The sequence below is a fragment of the Miniopterus natalensis genome, chromosome 9 (genome assembly GCF_054644295.1).
Source record: "Miniopterus natalensis isolate mMinNat1 chromosome 9, mMinNat1.hap1, whole genome shotgun sequence".
Lineage (NCBI taxonomy): Eukaryota > Metazoa > Chordata > Mammalia > Chiroptera > Miniopteridae > Miniopterus > Miniopterus natalensis.
This window is the reverse complement of record NC_142089.1, coordinates 18,600,083-18,615,969: the sequence shown is the minus strand read 5'-3', so window position 1 is coordinate 18,615,969 and position 15,887 is coordinate 18,600,083. Positions and strand designations below refer to the sequence as shown.

Below are 15,887 nucleotides of genomic sequence, written 5' to 3'. Positions count from 1 at the left end.
GAGCCTGTTCTGTATCCTCAAGGGAAGGAGGTCTGTGTGCCTGTCAGCTTGGTCCTTAGCAGGATTGAAAAACTTACGGCATTTGGCCTTGGTTCCTCCTGCCTCCTGGTGCTCGGGGGACCCCAGGGTGGGAAAGGGCCTACAGTTAGTTTCCCAGCCACCAAGAGCTCCTTTTGTGTGCTTAGAGGATACTGTCTTCTGAATAAATTGCATCCACTCTTGCCTGCATTCTAAACTAAAATGCACAGTTAACTATGCACACTTTTCCTTGTCTGGAAAATTAAGATGTTATACCGGGCCCTTCTAACTAATTATCTGTGATCTAGCTCCCAGGATCCAAAACGATCACTCTCCACCCCCACCCGTCCCACTGAACCTTCTGTCCCTAAACTGGGAAGAAAGCTATCTGCTTATCTAAGTGATTCACAGTAAGGTGTGAATGACCGCAGGCGTATATTTGCATTTTAAAGAAGGTGGTTAACCAAATCAATCTCTTTAATTGATGGACTTTGTCAGGAGCCCAGGATAGAGCCCCAATCCTCCCTCCCTCTTCCTGCCCCCCACCTTGTGCTAGTGCTGCCCCCCCCCCCCCGACACACACACACACACACACACACACTTCGTTTTCCTACCCTCCCCCTAGGGGATGGGGGAGGAATGCCAGCAGATTGGTGCTTATGAAATACCTTCCCTTCCTCACTTTCAGAGTGACAGTAATTTCTTCAGGGACCCCAATATAACTAAGCCCTGCCCCAAGCTTCCTGCGCTGTGGCTCTGCCCGCTGCTCAGACCAGGCAGAGTCTGCTTCAGCTACTCTCCACCTCCGGGGTATGGCTTCCCTGGGGATCACTTTGCAGGTGCTCCACTTGGGCTCTCCCTGGAGCAAGCAGTTCAGGAGTCCTGCTATCACCCACCCAGGCCACAGGCCTGGCCTGCTGAGCTGAGGCACCGTGAGCAGGACTTCAGAGCCAGGGAGGGACCTGAAGAGGACATTGTGTGGTACAGGTAGCCTTGTTTCCCATTTACCCAGCAGAATTTGCTGCAGGCAAATGACCCATGTTATCACCTACTCTGCTTCCTTAATTTCTTTACCTCCATTAACTCTGGTTTACTCCCGCTACGGCCAAGCAAGGGTAGTTAGCAGTCTTGTAGATTAAAATACTCCCTCTCCTCGTGTCTAGAGAAAGTAGAAATAAGTGTTGGCCAAGCTGAGGTGGTGGAAGGAGAAGCTGTTCTTGTCCCCCGTTTCCTCTGAAGTCAGGTCTTTAAGGGAGATAGAATGAGTGGCCAGGCCATCTGAAATAGCCACAGTAAATATTAGTACTAAATGCATCCCAGAATACCTGGTAATTTTTGTCTTACCTGCATGTAAAGAACATCACAGCTGGTTCTGAAGTGGTCCAGGTTTTGCATAGCTGGGACCAGCATGACCTCTGCCTTCAGGGCAGGAGAGCTCAGCCTCTCTGGATGCCTACCTACCTCTGGGCCCTGAGGGCCAGGCCATGTTTATAGGCACTTCTGGGCTTCTGAAGGTGCCCTGGAGGTCATCATGCCTTTCCAAGTGCCTGGAGCTGGTGTATTGTTTCCCTGCCTAAACAGGAAGACATGGGCCAAGGAATATCTCTTATGCTTCTTTAGAGCCAGGTACCCAGAAATGCCACTCTTAGAGACAGGCATCAGCCTAGCTGCTCGCAAATCATTATAGCCTCAGAAAGCAACTTACAAATCTCAGCTGCTGGCAAGTTGCTTGTCTTGAGACCAGGGAGACCTGTACTCTACAGCAACAGTGCAGACTGAGACCTTGGGTTCCATTCATTCCACCTCAGCAGACATTGAGAATCTGGCATATATTGGACATTGGGTTAGCCCCTGAAGATACAGAGGTGACTAACACAGCCCCCTGCCTAAAGAAATCTGCTCTGCCTAGTGAAGGGAACCAGCCCTGAAGGAGATCATTTCACAGACAGGGCCATTGTGGGCCTTCCCGGCTCATCCGGCCCCTGTAAGCACTATTTCTGCCAGAGCCTCGGAGTGAGACCAGAATTGAGAAGCAACCTAGAGGTTGAGACATTATGTAACTCCTCACCCAAAACATACTGTTCTGTTCATTCTGGTCTGAATACTTGGCCCTTCCTGGTCAGCTGCAATGAAAAGCTAGATCCTACCTTCCCCCAGCACCACACTACGGAAGCTGGGCTTTACTGCCCTCCGCAGCCTCCAGAGTGCATGGTGTCCTTGCCTTCACCTTTCAGATGTCAGATGCCTAACTCTGTATAAAGGCATTTGAGACCCCTGGGAATCCCAGGCATCCCTTACAGCCTAGGGCCCATCAAGAGAATTGAGAAAGGAAGAATTCCAAACAGTATAGTTTTGTGCTGTCTTTGATTTGGCCCCAGGGCCAGCAGGACAGGTTTCTGCAAGTTCCCATATTAAGCTGCTTTCCCCCTAGCAGACCACAGACCGGTCTGGGAGAGTGGGGAAGCAGATTAGATTAATCGCAGTGTGTGAGGCAGGGCGGGGGGGGGGGGGGGGGGGGTCATTCCAGAAATAGCCCGAACTCCTTTGTCACTAAAGCAGATGATGAGGTATTTGCTAGAAGACAAATCGAAGCACAAAGTATGCAGACCTTTGTATCTTCATAAAACACTGTCTTCCATCCCTTGCATCCCATCTCTCCTGGACCCTGCCACAGTTATAGCAGGAGTGATAGTTCCTAATGTTGTGGTGAAAGGATTTCTCCGTGTGCTGGCTCTCTTGCCTCTGAGCTGCTGAATGTATCTGCTCACCACTGTGTTTGGCATGAGGAAAGAATCTGACCTCGAGAGAGTTCTCCCGCCTTGCTGTGTACATTAATAGGCACAGATCTGAGAGGCAGGAGGGAGGGGGTGGAAGCAGGGGGCCAAGAGAAGATAGATCCATGAAAGGAGACGAGGGATCAGAGGCTGTTTGGTGACGGATAGCATTAAAAAGAGCAGGAGGTGGGAATGATCCCAGAATTCAGGGAAGAATGGATTAATTCCATAAAGGAATTACAAACTAAAACAAGGAAGTCACTCATTCTCCTCCAACTGTGCCCCCAACAAAACAATCTTACCGACCTGATCTCTTAGACCAATATACCTGATTATATTAGCACTGCCTGGGTAGACTTTAAAAGATGCAGGCAGAGAAGACCTAGGATGATGGTGAACTTGAATACTTTTTATATGCGAAACAGTTGAAAGAGCAGAGGGGGTTTGGTCTGGAGGAGAGAGATTCTGGGGTCATCAGTGACACTCTTCGTGACACCCTGAGCATTTCCCAGTGTGCTAGCACCGCACTGCTATTCATCCATTCGATCCTCACAGCGACGCTGTAAGGTAAGTATTACTGCTGTGCCTGTCTCACAGCCAGTGAAACAGGCCCAGAGCACGATGAGACTTGCCGTTAATTCACTTCAGTGATAGAGACCCGTCTCTAAGACAGGTCCAAGCCTGTGTGTTCACCCTGTACACAAATAGGGTTAGCCTTGTTTTGTGTGGTTTTAAGGAACAGAGCCAGGATAAGTGGGCAGAAATGAACAGAAGATATATTTTTGGCTCATTATAAGGAAGAACTTATTCATTAAACTGCCCAAGGTGGGAACAAACTACTTCAGAGGTAGCGAGTTCCTTTGTCACGAGAGGTATTTAAACGAATGCCAGAAGGTCATTGGGTGGGGGTATTGCAGAGCAGGTTGCAGCATTGATAAGGGGTTGAACCAGACTTTCTAATCTCGATTCTGTAATCTGTAGTTCATTAGAGTAATCAGGGAATATTTTACTAGGCTCTAATGAGGAAGAAATAGCCATCATCTAAAAAAATTTTACACAGTAAGCTTTCTATTTATCATTTATTCATCATTTTAAATAAAATATATACTTAATTTGAATTGTTAAAACATTTTTAAAGTAGAGAAAATGTAATTATGTCAATACAGACTTACATATTTAAAATTTAAAGGCAGAGAAAAGTGACTTGATTGATTATATAATTAACTCAGTCCACCTAGTTTTGTTAAAGATATTTTTTCAGTTCCCAAACACCTTTACAGTTTAGAAAGATGCCAAAAGAGGGGAAATTTTCTATCTTTACACAAAAGCAAAAGCTTTAAGTACATAAGGGAATTTTTTTAACTTGCTGGTGTGATTATCACAACCAAGAATAATTTTTTTTTTAAATCTCATCAATTACATCTGTTGGATGACTCTTGCTCTGAAGTTTATTATAGTTGAATTATGGAGGTCTGCGTACTGAAGGCATGTGTCATAGCCACCAACTCTTTTTTACCAAAAAAGATTTACCCCAGCTTATTGAGCATTAGGGCCACTAGTAAGAAAATGAATCTGTTCTAAACATTTTCTAAAATGAGTTTATTTTTATTTCTCCATGCTGCATACTTAGACCCTATGAATTCCTGTCCTGTGGTGGGATTTTGGATCTTTAACGTGAATTAAGAGCGTCTCCATATAAAGTTTTGTGCAGAAATTACTTAGCTAATAAATTTACTGCAACCGTTTTTAAAGTATATAACAGACACCAGACACACGCATTGGGTTATACCTAATATTAGTAGGCTGTTGCAATAAAGAAATGGCTTTTTCTTCCCCCCTCCCCCCCCCCCCCCCCCGTTTTTTAGGAAGTTCCAGGTTAAAGGCAACCTCAGCTCACTGGGCAGCCCATGGTGGTAGAGAATGGATGGCCCTGCTAAGCGGTGGGGATAAGAGTTTCAGAAGTGAGGTGACAAAGTCTCACACCTCTAAAACAACTGAGGGACAGCTCCTGAGGTGGTGTTGGAAGTGGAGAAAGGAAGCCCCTTGCTGTGGGGTCTGCATGGACACCTGGTTTTCCTTTTGGAGCACTCTGTTAGATCTTTTAGAGGAAGGCCAGCAGGTCCATAGGGGAGAACTCAGGACAGGTTGTCCACAGCGGGATGGAGGGAAGGAGTCTGTGTTTGGCTGAGCATCAGATCGGATGTGGAGCTGAGAACAGGGCAGGGGGCTTGACTGAGAGCACAGGACCAGCACAAAGAGCGTGGAAAACCTCAGCTCTGCCTTGCAGCCTCCTTGGTGGAGTGACCCCAAATATCCAGTCTCTGAATAGTCAGATCTGTGTTACCGTGTTTACTTGGGGCTCAGCACCCCAAATTCCCTTTGCATTGATTTCTGGGACTCAGTACTTTGACATTTCACAGGACATTTTACGTCTTTTCCAAGGAAACTCGTAGACGGTTCACTTAACCTCTCATCCCCAAGCCCCATCGCACCCCTAGCCTTCTGCCTAGTTCAGCTTTTCATTCTGGTTTCAAATATCAGCTTGAATACATTTTCTCCCGTGAACTGAATGTTACTTTATTCCCCCTTCTCAGTATTGACCGAGGTCCTAGCACCTGAAAGGCGGTATTCTTGTCTGTCCCACCTGGTCGGAGTGTTCTTAACACAGCTGGGAAACTGCTAGCTGATTAGTTGCATTGCCGAATAACTGATTAGTCACCTGGGCTGTGCCCCTTGGCACCACCATTAAATAGGTGGTTGGGGGAGGGCACTGCTCCGTTTGCATAGTCGTTTGGCTCCACGGAAAATGCCAGGCTCCCGGTGAGTCCTCTCCTGCTCCTGGCCTGCGCCGGATTCTGACCTCCCTGCTTTCTTTCCCTACTCTCCCTGCACAGAGACAGGGCAGGGCATTGTTCATGCACTGACCGACCTCAGCAGCCCCGGCATGACCTCAGGGAACGGAAATTCTGCCTCCAGCATCGCCGGCACTGCCCCCCAGAATGGTGAGAATAAACCACCACAGGCCATTGTGAAACCCCAAATCCTGACGCATGTTATCGAAGGGTTTGTGATCCAGGAGGGGGCGGAGCCTTTCCCGGTACGGACTACTTCTTTTCCCCTCTTTTTTCTTTCTTTTCTTTCTTTTTTGTTTTTTTTAAGTATAATTTGGATGTGTATTATTAGAATATTTTACGTTTCCATGTAAAATTTCCAAAAATGTGAAAAGATTGTTCTTTCCCTGCTAATTTCCCCCCAAAGGAGTGTCAGAGCCGTTTTCCTTCCAGGATCGAGCATCTTCCCGAGGCCCTCAGGGGGCAGTGGTTAGGAGTAACTGGCAGGAGCCCTTGTTTAAGTGTCCACACAGACTCTGCTGTGTCCTGCCCGGTGGTGCGCGCCCCCTTGGTCAGAAGGGAGCTCACCCTGGCATGTTTGGTGGCCTTTGGGAAATGAAACTTCATTCAGTGTTGAATGCCAAACCTCTGAATGGCAAGATCTTGCCAGTAAGAGAACAGAAGCAGTCTGTGCAGAAGAGAGTTCTTAAGATACATCTGAAATGAAGAGCAGGGTTGTAGCCTGGGAACAGACCCTCTAAAGGGGCGTATATGAGAGTGAGGGGCACTTCAGAAAGGCCACAGTCACATGTCTCCAGTTAAAGCATAAGACCAAAGGGAAGTATAAAGGAACCGAGAAAATGGCTTATTAGAACAAAGCAGCCAGAGTCGATTGTGCTCAGGGTGGACTGGGGAGGACAGGAGGTGCTCCTGTGTGGGTGGGAGGGGCCCAGAGCCAGGTGCGCATAGCCCCTCCTATGGTAAAGTTACCGGACTGCGACAGGCATGATCCTCGTGGGATGCCATCTGCCTTTTGCTCATTCTTTGGATCCATGAGTGACTCGAATAGTCAGCAGACTAAGCTTGATTAACTGAGAAGGGTGACCTGCCCTTCTAAAATGCCAAAAGGCACGTGGGCACTTGGCCTCTTTCTCTCTGGAGGCCGTTCAAGGCCTGTGGCAAAGAAATCCACCTGGAGCACCTGAGCTGAGTAGCTCTAGGCCTGTCACATCCCTGCCCTCATTAGACTAGGTCTTCCCCTTGGCCTCCTGGAGAAACACCAGAAACCAACTGATCTCTCAGAGTAGATGCAGATTCAATGACACCCCAGCTCCGCTCTAGCGATCTGGCCTCCAGGCTGCCTGAACAAAGGCAACAAAGGGAGGGCCAAAGGACAAATTAACCAATCTGGGATCCTTGCAGCCACAGAGGGCATTTTTGCTCTGTAACCCAGAGTCCATTTTTTTCTACTCTCTCCCATGGCTGCGTGTATCTCTGTCTTGGGCAGGGTGGTGGTAAGGTATAGAGCAGTAAGAAATTTAAAAAATGGTTGCTGAGTCTCTGTCTTGTACACACATTCACTCACTCGCACACAGCCTCAGCTGTGCTCCTGCTTGGTGGCGTGAGCACAGGCCCTGGAACCTGTGCTGGCAGCGTGGGAAGCCCGGTCTCGGCCTCCATCTCTGCCCCTTAGACACTTGGAAGGTTAGATATTTTCCTAACCTCCTGAGCCATCCATTGATCCTGGACTGAAGCCATCCTTGTACTTTGGTGTCCATTGGCATCTTGCCTCAAGAGCTAAACAGCAAAATAGGCCTTGAGCAGGGCGTACTTGGATGATGTTGCACAGGCTGGCATCTGTGTCTGATGCTTTAGACATGTAATTTTGATGAGGCTGGATAGCAAGGCCTGACCCTCATGGCCTCCATGTCACCATGTCCTCTAGGTGGGACGCTCGTCCCTGCTGGTGGGGAATCTCAAGAAGAAGTATGCACAGGGGTTTTTGCCTGAGAAACTTCCACAGCAGGATCATACCACCACCACTGACTCCGAGATGGAGGAGCCCTATCTGCAAGGTAAGCCCCTCAGACCGAGTCTAAGGCTGGTTTGGTCAGACAGGAAGTAGGCAGGTCTGGAAGGGCATCACTTCCGTGCTTCCTTTCTTGGTGTCCATGGGGGAACTCGGAGCCAGGGAGTGTGTAAACATGTCAGCTTACTGAACATTTCACCCAGTGCCTTCCCAGCCCCTGTCCCTGGGAAACGGCCAGGGGAAGTACCTGCCTGTCCTCTAGCCAGCCGCAGGGTCCCAAGAGCTGCTTCTCCTGTGTGAGTCATTGGCGAGTTGTAGGACTCAGGGGTGGCACCAGGCTAGCTGTGCCCTTCCTTTACTGCCCGTGGAGCCTGCACTCAGGACAGGACAGCTCTGAGGCTCAGTGGCGGCCAGTGAGGACTGCACTTGTCACTTGAGCCACTGACTAAATGGAAGGAGGGCCCTGCATAGGTTACAAAACTCCTGGATTCTGTTATCCAGTCAGCAGCCAACCAGATGGATGGAGGTGGGCGGGAGAATTCCGATCAGCGTGGCAGCATCCAGAGTGTGCCCCCTGAGCCGCCTCCGGTCCCCAGGGTCAGGAGGGTGCTGACACAACTTCACCCGTGGGTGCCTCAGGCCTACAGCAATTAGAGGAAAGAACTGTCAGTGTCCCAGCGGTATCCTCGGGCACCCTTGAGTACTTTCCAGGGAGGGAAACCACCTTTCCAAAAACAGTCATGGAGGCGCAGCATTTCCCAAGCTCTGTGGCTGCTGCGTGTCACAGCGGAGGGCACGTGAGGTGGCGGCGGAACAGAGTAGCTTGCCCCGAGATGGGGCTGTCGACAGTCCTGTGGGATTGCTCACCCTCCGTTCTTACCAGTTTTCACACATTTCAGAATCCAAAGAGGAGGGTACTCCCCTCAAACTCAAGTGTGAGCTCTGTGGCCGGGTGGACTTTGCCTACAAGTTCAAGCGTTCCAAGCGCTTCTGTTCCATGGCTTGTGCAAAAAGGTGAGTGGCCTCAGCCCCCACCCCCATGCTGTGCCCAGCCCCTTCCCTTTCCTCAGGATCGCACCTTGGCATCCTGCTCCTGTGTCCCACCTCCTTTCAGTTGTAGATCAGCCAAGAAGCCCGGGGTATGGTCTGTCCAGCCCCTCATTCCCCTGGCCTGCCTAGAAGCAGCAGCATGTTACTAATTCACCAGAGTTCCCACAAGCAGATCAGAGAGAGCAGCACAGAATTGAGGAAAGGAAGCAGACTTTAGCTGGGCTGACCCTCCTGAGTGCCACTGGCACCCAGCCCCTTTCCTGCCCGTCTCCTTAGGGTAAGCCCTCCACCAGGAGCTTGCCCAGAGCACTGCATTAGTGACAGTTGCTCCTTTCAGGAGCTTCCACCCAGCTTAGAAGACTAACAGTCATAGTAAAACCAGTGTTATTATGGAGAGCCTGCCAAGTGCAAGGCCGTCGGTGTGCATTGTGTCATCCAATCTTCAGAATAACTGAAGGTGCTGCTATTGTCTCTTTATACACATATTTGGGGACTGAGGCACAAAGGATACATAATTGTGCCTGAAGTCATAGAGCTGGGGATTTAGACTTCTCTGACTCTAAAATCCTATGTGGTCTGTACCAAGGTGGAAGAGGCAGCTGACCTTGAAGCCCTGAGACCCCCAAAGAGAGAGAATCTCTGGGCCCCAGGCACCCGTGCTTTGCAGGCAACTAGAGTGAGGCTGTCCTCAGGTCTCAGCCCCTCAGGCTGTGCTGGAGGGGATCGGGGCACCTCTGTGAAGCTTTGCCAAGCTGCAATCCAGCAGGACAATGGGCAGTAGTTTCTCAGCACAGGTACCATTTGTAGCAGAATGTGTCTGCAGTTTCTCACTGTGATCCAAGTTGTTGTGTCGAGGGAGGGATTTAGGGTTAGAATGAGTAGATGGACTCGGGTTTTGCCAGGTCGCTTGGCAGCTCTTACTCTGCCCGAGGCCCGTCCACCCTATGACTGCTCTGACTTCCTGTGTTCCCTCACTGGCAGATATAATGTGGGATGCACCAAACGAGTGGGGCTTTTCCACTCAGACCGGAGCAAGCTGCAGAAGGCAGGAGCCACGACTCACAACCGCCGTCGGGCCAGCAAAGCCAGCCTGCCAACGCTTACCAAGGATACCAAGAAGCAGGTGAGGGCTGGCGGAGCCCGAAGGTCCACCCTCCCAAGTCCCCCCAACGCCCCTTTACACCGTGGCCTGAGACACCCCCGTTGCTTTTCCACTGCCAATGTCAGCATGTTCTGTCCTGTTCCCATTTCTCCTAATCTGTAAGATCAAGCCTTCCCCATGTCCCTTCATTTAGACCCATGGATGCCTATGAGGTTACTCCCTTTTCAGCGATCTTGCCCCATCATCACCCCTTCCCTTCCAGTTTGCCTCCATCCATGACTTCTGGGGCCACAGAATTGGGCTCTCCCCTGCCTGGCTGTTGGGTTACGTCCTCTCTTACACAGAGGGCTAGGTGTGAAGGAAGCCTACACCCTTCACCTTTTCACTGTGTTGCTTCTTTGAACTGTAGAGCACTGAGTTCTTGCAGGTCTCCACCAGGAACATGGGTGTTTACTCATTAAATACTGTTTAGCCCCGCTCTGTGCTGGAGCTCTGTCAGTCAGAGGCTCAAAGTTGCCCTGGAGAAACTCACAGCCTCGGGTGCTGCTTCAAAACCTTGGGGGTGTTTTGCTGCTTCCTGTTAGTGTTCGCTCATAAGCTTCCTTAAGAACCTGATGAGAGCTATGTCCAAAATGTACATATGTGAGAAATTTCACATGCTGTTTCTGGTGTTCATTGACTTCCCCCTCAAGCCCGTAGAACCCTGGTTTAAAACCCCACATGTAAAAAGAATGTAGGCACAGAAGTGTGGCACATGCCCCAATCCTGGGAAGGACTGACTCTGCTTAGGGTCAGAGAGGGGACAGTATGAAGATACTTTTTGGAATTCAAACATAGGTAGTAGTAGGCCAAGTAGAAGAGGGAAAATATACCTCCCTTTGCCTCTCACTGTGCTGGAGATGGTTTATTCCCCCATCCTGAAGAAAACTTCCTCTCTGTTTCCAGCCAACAGGCACTGTACCCCTTTCAGTTACTGCTGCATTGCAGCTAACACACAGCCAGGAAGACTCCAGCCGTTGCTCAGATAACTCAAGCTATGAGGAACCCCTGTCACCCATCTCAGCCAGCTCATCCACCTCCCGCCGGCGACAAGGCCAGCGGGACCTAGAGCTCCCTGACATGCACATGCGGGACCTAGTGGGCATGGGACACCACTTCCTGCCAAGTGAGCCCACCAAATGGAATGTAGAAGATGTCTACGAATTCATCCGCTCTCTGCCAGGTAAGGCCCTTGGAAGTTCCATGTCTGCCTAGAATATTGAGGAATGAGAGGGAGTAAGAGACCTCTCCTCCCACCACCAGGAAAGATTAGGCAGATCAGTTAATGACTCAGGTTCAGGAATTGGGGTGCAAAGATGAATACAAGGAAGTTTTTGCTTGTAAGAGCTTACATTCTAGCACAGAACACAAACTGTAAATAATATTTTGTAGCTATAATTGGATATATTTACTGGCTAAGTGGTGTGTGTGAAATGCAGAGGTGATAATGTAATGAACCCTGTGTCTCCTGCAGCAAGTTGGGAGGAGAGTCAAGTGGGAGTGTAGGAAATCTGTCAGGAACATCAGTTATGAAGAAATTTAAACTAAATGACAGTGGACAAGTAGGTCCTTGCCAGGTGAAGTGACTGCATCAAGGAGCAGCTTGAGGCATGAAGACATGAAAGTACAGGATATAGCTGGGAACTCCATAGAACCCTGGGTGGTGGAGCACAAGTGGTTTTGAGGGCTAGAATCCAGAAATGAACCTTGAAAGACAAACCTCACACCATTCACAGATGCTTTTGGTAGGATTCCAAAGCTTTACTGTTTTCCTGTTAGTCTCACCTAGCCATTGACCGGGTCAGGCACTGAAGGCAGCCACAAGCTTGTTACTCAGAAACTAGAGTGGGGCATAGTGGTTAAGAGCACAGACTTCTGAGTCAGACAGATCTCGGCTCAAATCCTGGCCCTGGCAGTTAACCCAGTGTATTAGTTATCTATCGCTGCAGCCCCAAAATTTGCTATCACGCAGTTACTGTGGGCATTTCTGCCGCAGGGTCCCTTACGAGATTCTAAGATGTCGGTCAAGGCTAAGGTAATCTAAAGGCTTGATTGGGGCCATAGGACCCCCTTCCATAGTGCCTCACTCACATTATTCTCAACTAGGGTATGGCTATTGGTGAGAGGCCCCAGTTTTTCACATTGGCCTCTTCAGAGCACTCATGCTTGAGTCTTCTCATGACATGGCAGCCAGTATTTGCACAGGTGTTGATCCAGGAGAGCAAGGTGGAAGTCACTGTGCCCTTCATAATCTAGGTTCAGATATCACATACAGTACTGTCACTTCCACAGTATCTCACTGGTCACCCAGGTCAACCCAATTCATTTTGTGAGGGAACTCATGAGGGCATAAAAGGGAAGCAAGAGTTACTGGGAGCTATTTGGAGGCTGCTTACATAGTTCCCCAGTGATCCATGTTCCTCTCTCAGCCCCTGCCAAAGTCCTCTGAGTCTCATCCCGTTACAGCAGCAGTTTGAAGTCCAGGATCTTGTCATCTAACTCAGGTCCAGGCACAAATGAGCCTCCTTGGGTCCAGCTCCTCAAATAAAATGATTTCTCTTAATTTGAAGACCTGAGAACTAGAGACAGGTTATTCATTTCCCTCCACAAATCCAAGATATGGTGGGTGGGATAGGTATAGGAACCTGCTGTATACATGCAGCTCTAAAAGGGAAAAAACGGAGGATACAGCAGTTACTGAGCCACACCAGTTCTGAAATCTAGCTGGGCACATGTTGGCACTTCTTTGATTAGGACTCACAGCCTGGGAGTGATTCTCTTTAACTCTTGGTTCCACTCTCTGGGTCATTCTTCCTCTCCTGTGAGAGCTAGCCTGAGTTCTCAGTGGAGTTGTTTTCTCAGCCTACTTCCTGCTGCTTTTCAGGATGTGTTACCTCTGATCCTTTCAGTTTAAGTGAGCAGCACTTCTGCCAATGCGATTCTCTTAAAATACTTGTGGGCTTCCTATGTATCTTGTTGGGGGCTCACTTCATTAGACAAAAACCATACTCACAAATGTCTTTAAGATAAGCCTTTCTCTACATTGGGCTGCTTCTGAAGCTGAGGGACAGTCCCCTTAATAGTCATAGAAGCCCTGCTGTGAGGCATGCCCATAACCCTTAGAGAGCCTTTTGATTGAATAGTTCTCAGAGGCAGCACTTTAGATATTTCTAAGGTCTAAACAAAAGATTTAAGTCACACCCACAGTTTCATCTGTAGAGCATGTTTTCTTGACCATGTCCTGTATTTGATCTTTGCCTGGAAATGATTTCTTAATTTTAGCATCATTTGCCATCTGGAGAGGCTAGGGATTTTCAAAACCAGCAAATCCTGGCTCCTTCATGTTTAACAGTTTTCCTTTATCTTAGCTCTCTCCTCTCCTTTGTTGTAAGCCCCAATAAGAATACAGGAACACCTTCAACATTCTGCCTAAAAATGTTAGCTAGACCACTCAGTTCATTAGGCACAATAAACTTACATGTAACCGCCAGCAGCAGGTGGCTGAGTTTTCTATTTCATAACAAGGATCCGTTTCTTCCCGTTCCTTTAAGCCACCCCAGGAGAGTCTCAAAGGCTATCAGACTCCCAGTCGTGTGGAAAGCACCTTAGCCATTCACTAGCACCTCTCCTCACAGGCCTTCCAGCTCCCACCCACTGGTGCTCCCAAGGCCACTCCCACACTTTTAGGGTTTTGTTATCGCAGCAACCCTCTTCTAGGTATCAAAATCTGCATTAATTATCTTTATTGTGAAACAGGTTATCCCAAAGCTTGGTGGCTTAAAACAAGAATTATCTGGAGGTTTCTGCCGGTCAGGAACATCCAGTGGCTAAGGTGGTATGGGGTCTCTTAGAGGTCTCAGTGAGATGTCAGCCAGAGCTGCAGGTGTCTGAGGGTTGGAGCTGGAGAATTCACTTCTCGGTGCCTCATTCACATGGCAAGGGGGATGGCTATGGGCAAGAGGACTCAGTCCCTATCCATGTGGGCCTCTCCAGGGGGCTGCTCGAGTGTCCTCACAACATAGTAGCTAGCTTACTCCAAAATAAATTATCCAAAAGAGCAAGGTGGACCCTGCTGTGCCTTAGAAATCACATGCCGTCACTTCCACAACACCTTATTGGTCTCCCAGGTCAGCCAGTTTGTTGGGGGGGGGGGGCTCTGAGCACTACATGCATGAATAAAGAGGCGTGGATCTTGGGGGGCCATCCTGGAATCCAGCCACCTTGGGCAGGTCACTTAGCCTTTCAAGCTATAAAATAAGGAGAGCAGCACCTTCCCTAAGACGTGGTTGTGAGGATTAAATGAAATGATGTGTCTGCAGTGCAGTGACTGCCAAGAGTGAAGCTGGTAGTGCTGACTGACACTGTCTTTGGTGGTTTCCCCTCCAGGCTGCCAGGAGATAGCAGAGGAATTCCGTGCCCAGGAAATCGATGGGCAGGCTCTGCTGCTGCTCAAGGAGGACCATCTGATGAGTGCTATGAACATCAAACTGGGGCCTGCCCTGAAGATCTACGCTCGCATCAACATGCTCAAGGACTCGTAGGGCTGGCCGGCGCGGCCACGGTTCTGGCCCAGGACGCCTCCTCCCAGCTGAGCAGAGCCAGACAGACATTCCTGAGGGGCCCAGACATGGGGCCAGTTGGAGGGCAGGGGCTCTCCCTATGGGGCATGGCTGGTGGGGAGGTGTTGGTACCTCTCAGTGGCTCTCAGGGGCCTTTCTTTCTGTGGGAGGGGCAGAGAGGTAGGTGGCGCAGAAGATGGGGCTTTATGCTTGTAAATATTGATAGCACTGGCTTCCTCCAAAGTCCCAATACTCTAGCCCCGCTCTCTTCCCCTCTCTCTGTCCCCCATTTTCCAGGGGGTATATGGTCAGGGCTCCCAACCTGAGTTGGGTTACTTCCAAGGGCAGCCGTCAAGCCTGGCTAGAGGCCTTGAAAGCCCTTGTGTGGGCTTTCCTTCTCCAGGCCTGGCTGACTCTCCTGACACCAGCTTCTCCCCCTTCAGCTTATTTCTGAAGCAGCCAGGTGTTTTCCCCTTCGCCCTGTGCAGGTGGAGAGAGAGAAGCTGGGCCCAGTGTGGCCATGCCTGCTGGCACAGACGCCTTAAACGCTGTGTGTGTGACTGTATGACTGTGTGGGAGCCTGGACTGACAGACAGGCCAAGAGCCACCCTCTGGACTCTCCAGGTGTTTTGTAGCAAACAGCCACTTAGTGCTTTGTCCTGGACTCCACTCAGCCTCAGGATGGGGAATAGAAAAGAAGGGCAGCCCCAGTGCAGAGGGACAAGATCAGAAAGCGACGAAGGCTAGATGTTCCTCTCCAGACTGCTCACGACAACTCTGAAGCCCCTACCCCACATTGTGAAGTCCCCCTGACTGCCCTGCTGTCACAAACAACATTAAGGAAGCTGCCGGTGGGCTGGGCCACATAGTCCGGTGGGCGGGCTGGGTCAGGCTGAGCCTCCTGCCCGCCGGCCCTGGGAGCCCCAGTGGTGAGGACCAGACGGCCTCTGAGGGAGAGCAGAGCTGGAGTGACCACCGAGAAGAAGGCAGCCTCTGGGCTCTGGGACCCCAGCAGCAATGGGAGCTACCTGCAGAGGAGGCGGGGCAGGAAGGGCGAGGGCCTCCTCTGACTTGCCCTGTCCTCTAGGCTCCAGGGGGAGAGTGGGCCTCTCCCCAGAAGAGATGGCCGCCTTCTTCAGCTTGTTCTATTCCCCACTCACCGCAGGCAGGGTTGGAAATGAAGGACTTTTTTAACCTTTTGTTTTTGTTTTTAAAAAATAAATCTGTAAAATCTATTTCTTTTGTGCCTTTCTTTCCTGAGGATGCTTGTCCTGCAGGTGTAGGTTCCTCATGGCTCCCATTCACACACAAGAAGAGGGGTGAATCCCTGGGTTGGGACTGCTCTTCACACAGGTGTCCCTTAGAGTGGAGAGTCCAGAGCCCCTTCAGCTCTCAGCCACCTATCCACCATTCCCACTGGGGAGACAAGACACCATCAGGCCAGGGGCATCTGGAACACCCAAGGCAGAACCCTGATGTCCATCC

At 49.9% G+C, this 15,887-nt stretch overlaps 1 protein-coding gene across 7 annotated transcripts in view; it reads left to right on the top strand.

The window, feature by feature from the left end:
* Positions 1 to 15,637, top strand: part of PHC2 (polyhomeotic homolog 2) — a 47,255-nt gene extending 31,618 nt beyond the window's left edge. For all 7 annotated transcript variants that reach the window (XM_087820293.1, XM_016218064.2, XM_087820292.1 and 4 more), the window contains 6 exons: positions 5,687 to 5,889; positions 7,569 to 7,698; positions 8,552 to 8,666; positions 9,684 to 9,825; positions 10,750 to 11,026; positions 14,230 to 15,637. In XM_087820293.1, the coding sequence (XP_087676419.1) occupies positions 5,687 to 5,889; positions 7,569 to 7,698; positions 8,552 to 8,666; positions 9,684 to 9,825; positions 10,750 to 11,026; positions 14,230 to 14,384 (1,022 nt within the window). In that variant the 3' untranslated portion in view covers positions 14,385 to 15,637. The remainder of the gene's footprint in view (positions 1 to 5,686; positions 5,890 to 7,568; positions 7,699 to 8,551; positions 8,667 to 9,683; positions 9,826 to 10,749; positions 11,027 to 14,229) is intronic.
* The last annotated feature ends 250 nt before the right edge of the window (positions 15,638 to 15,887 follow it).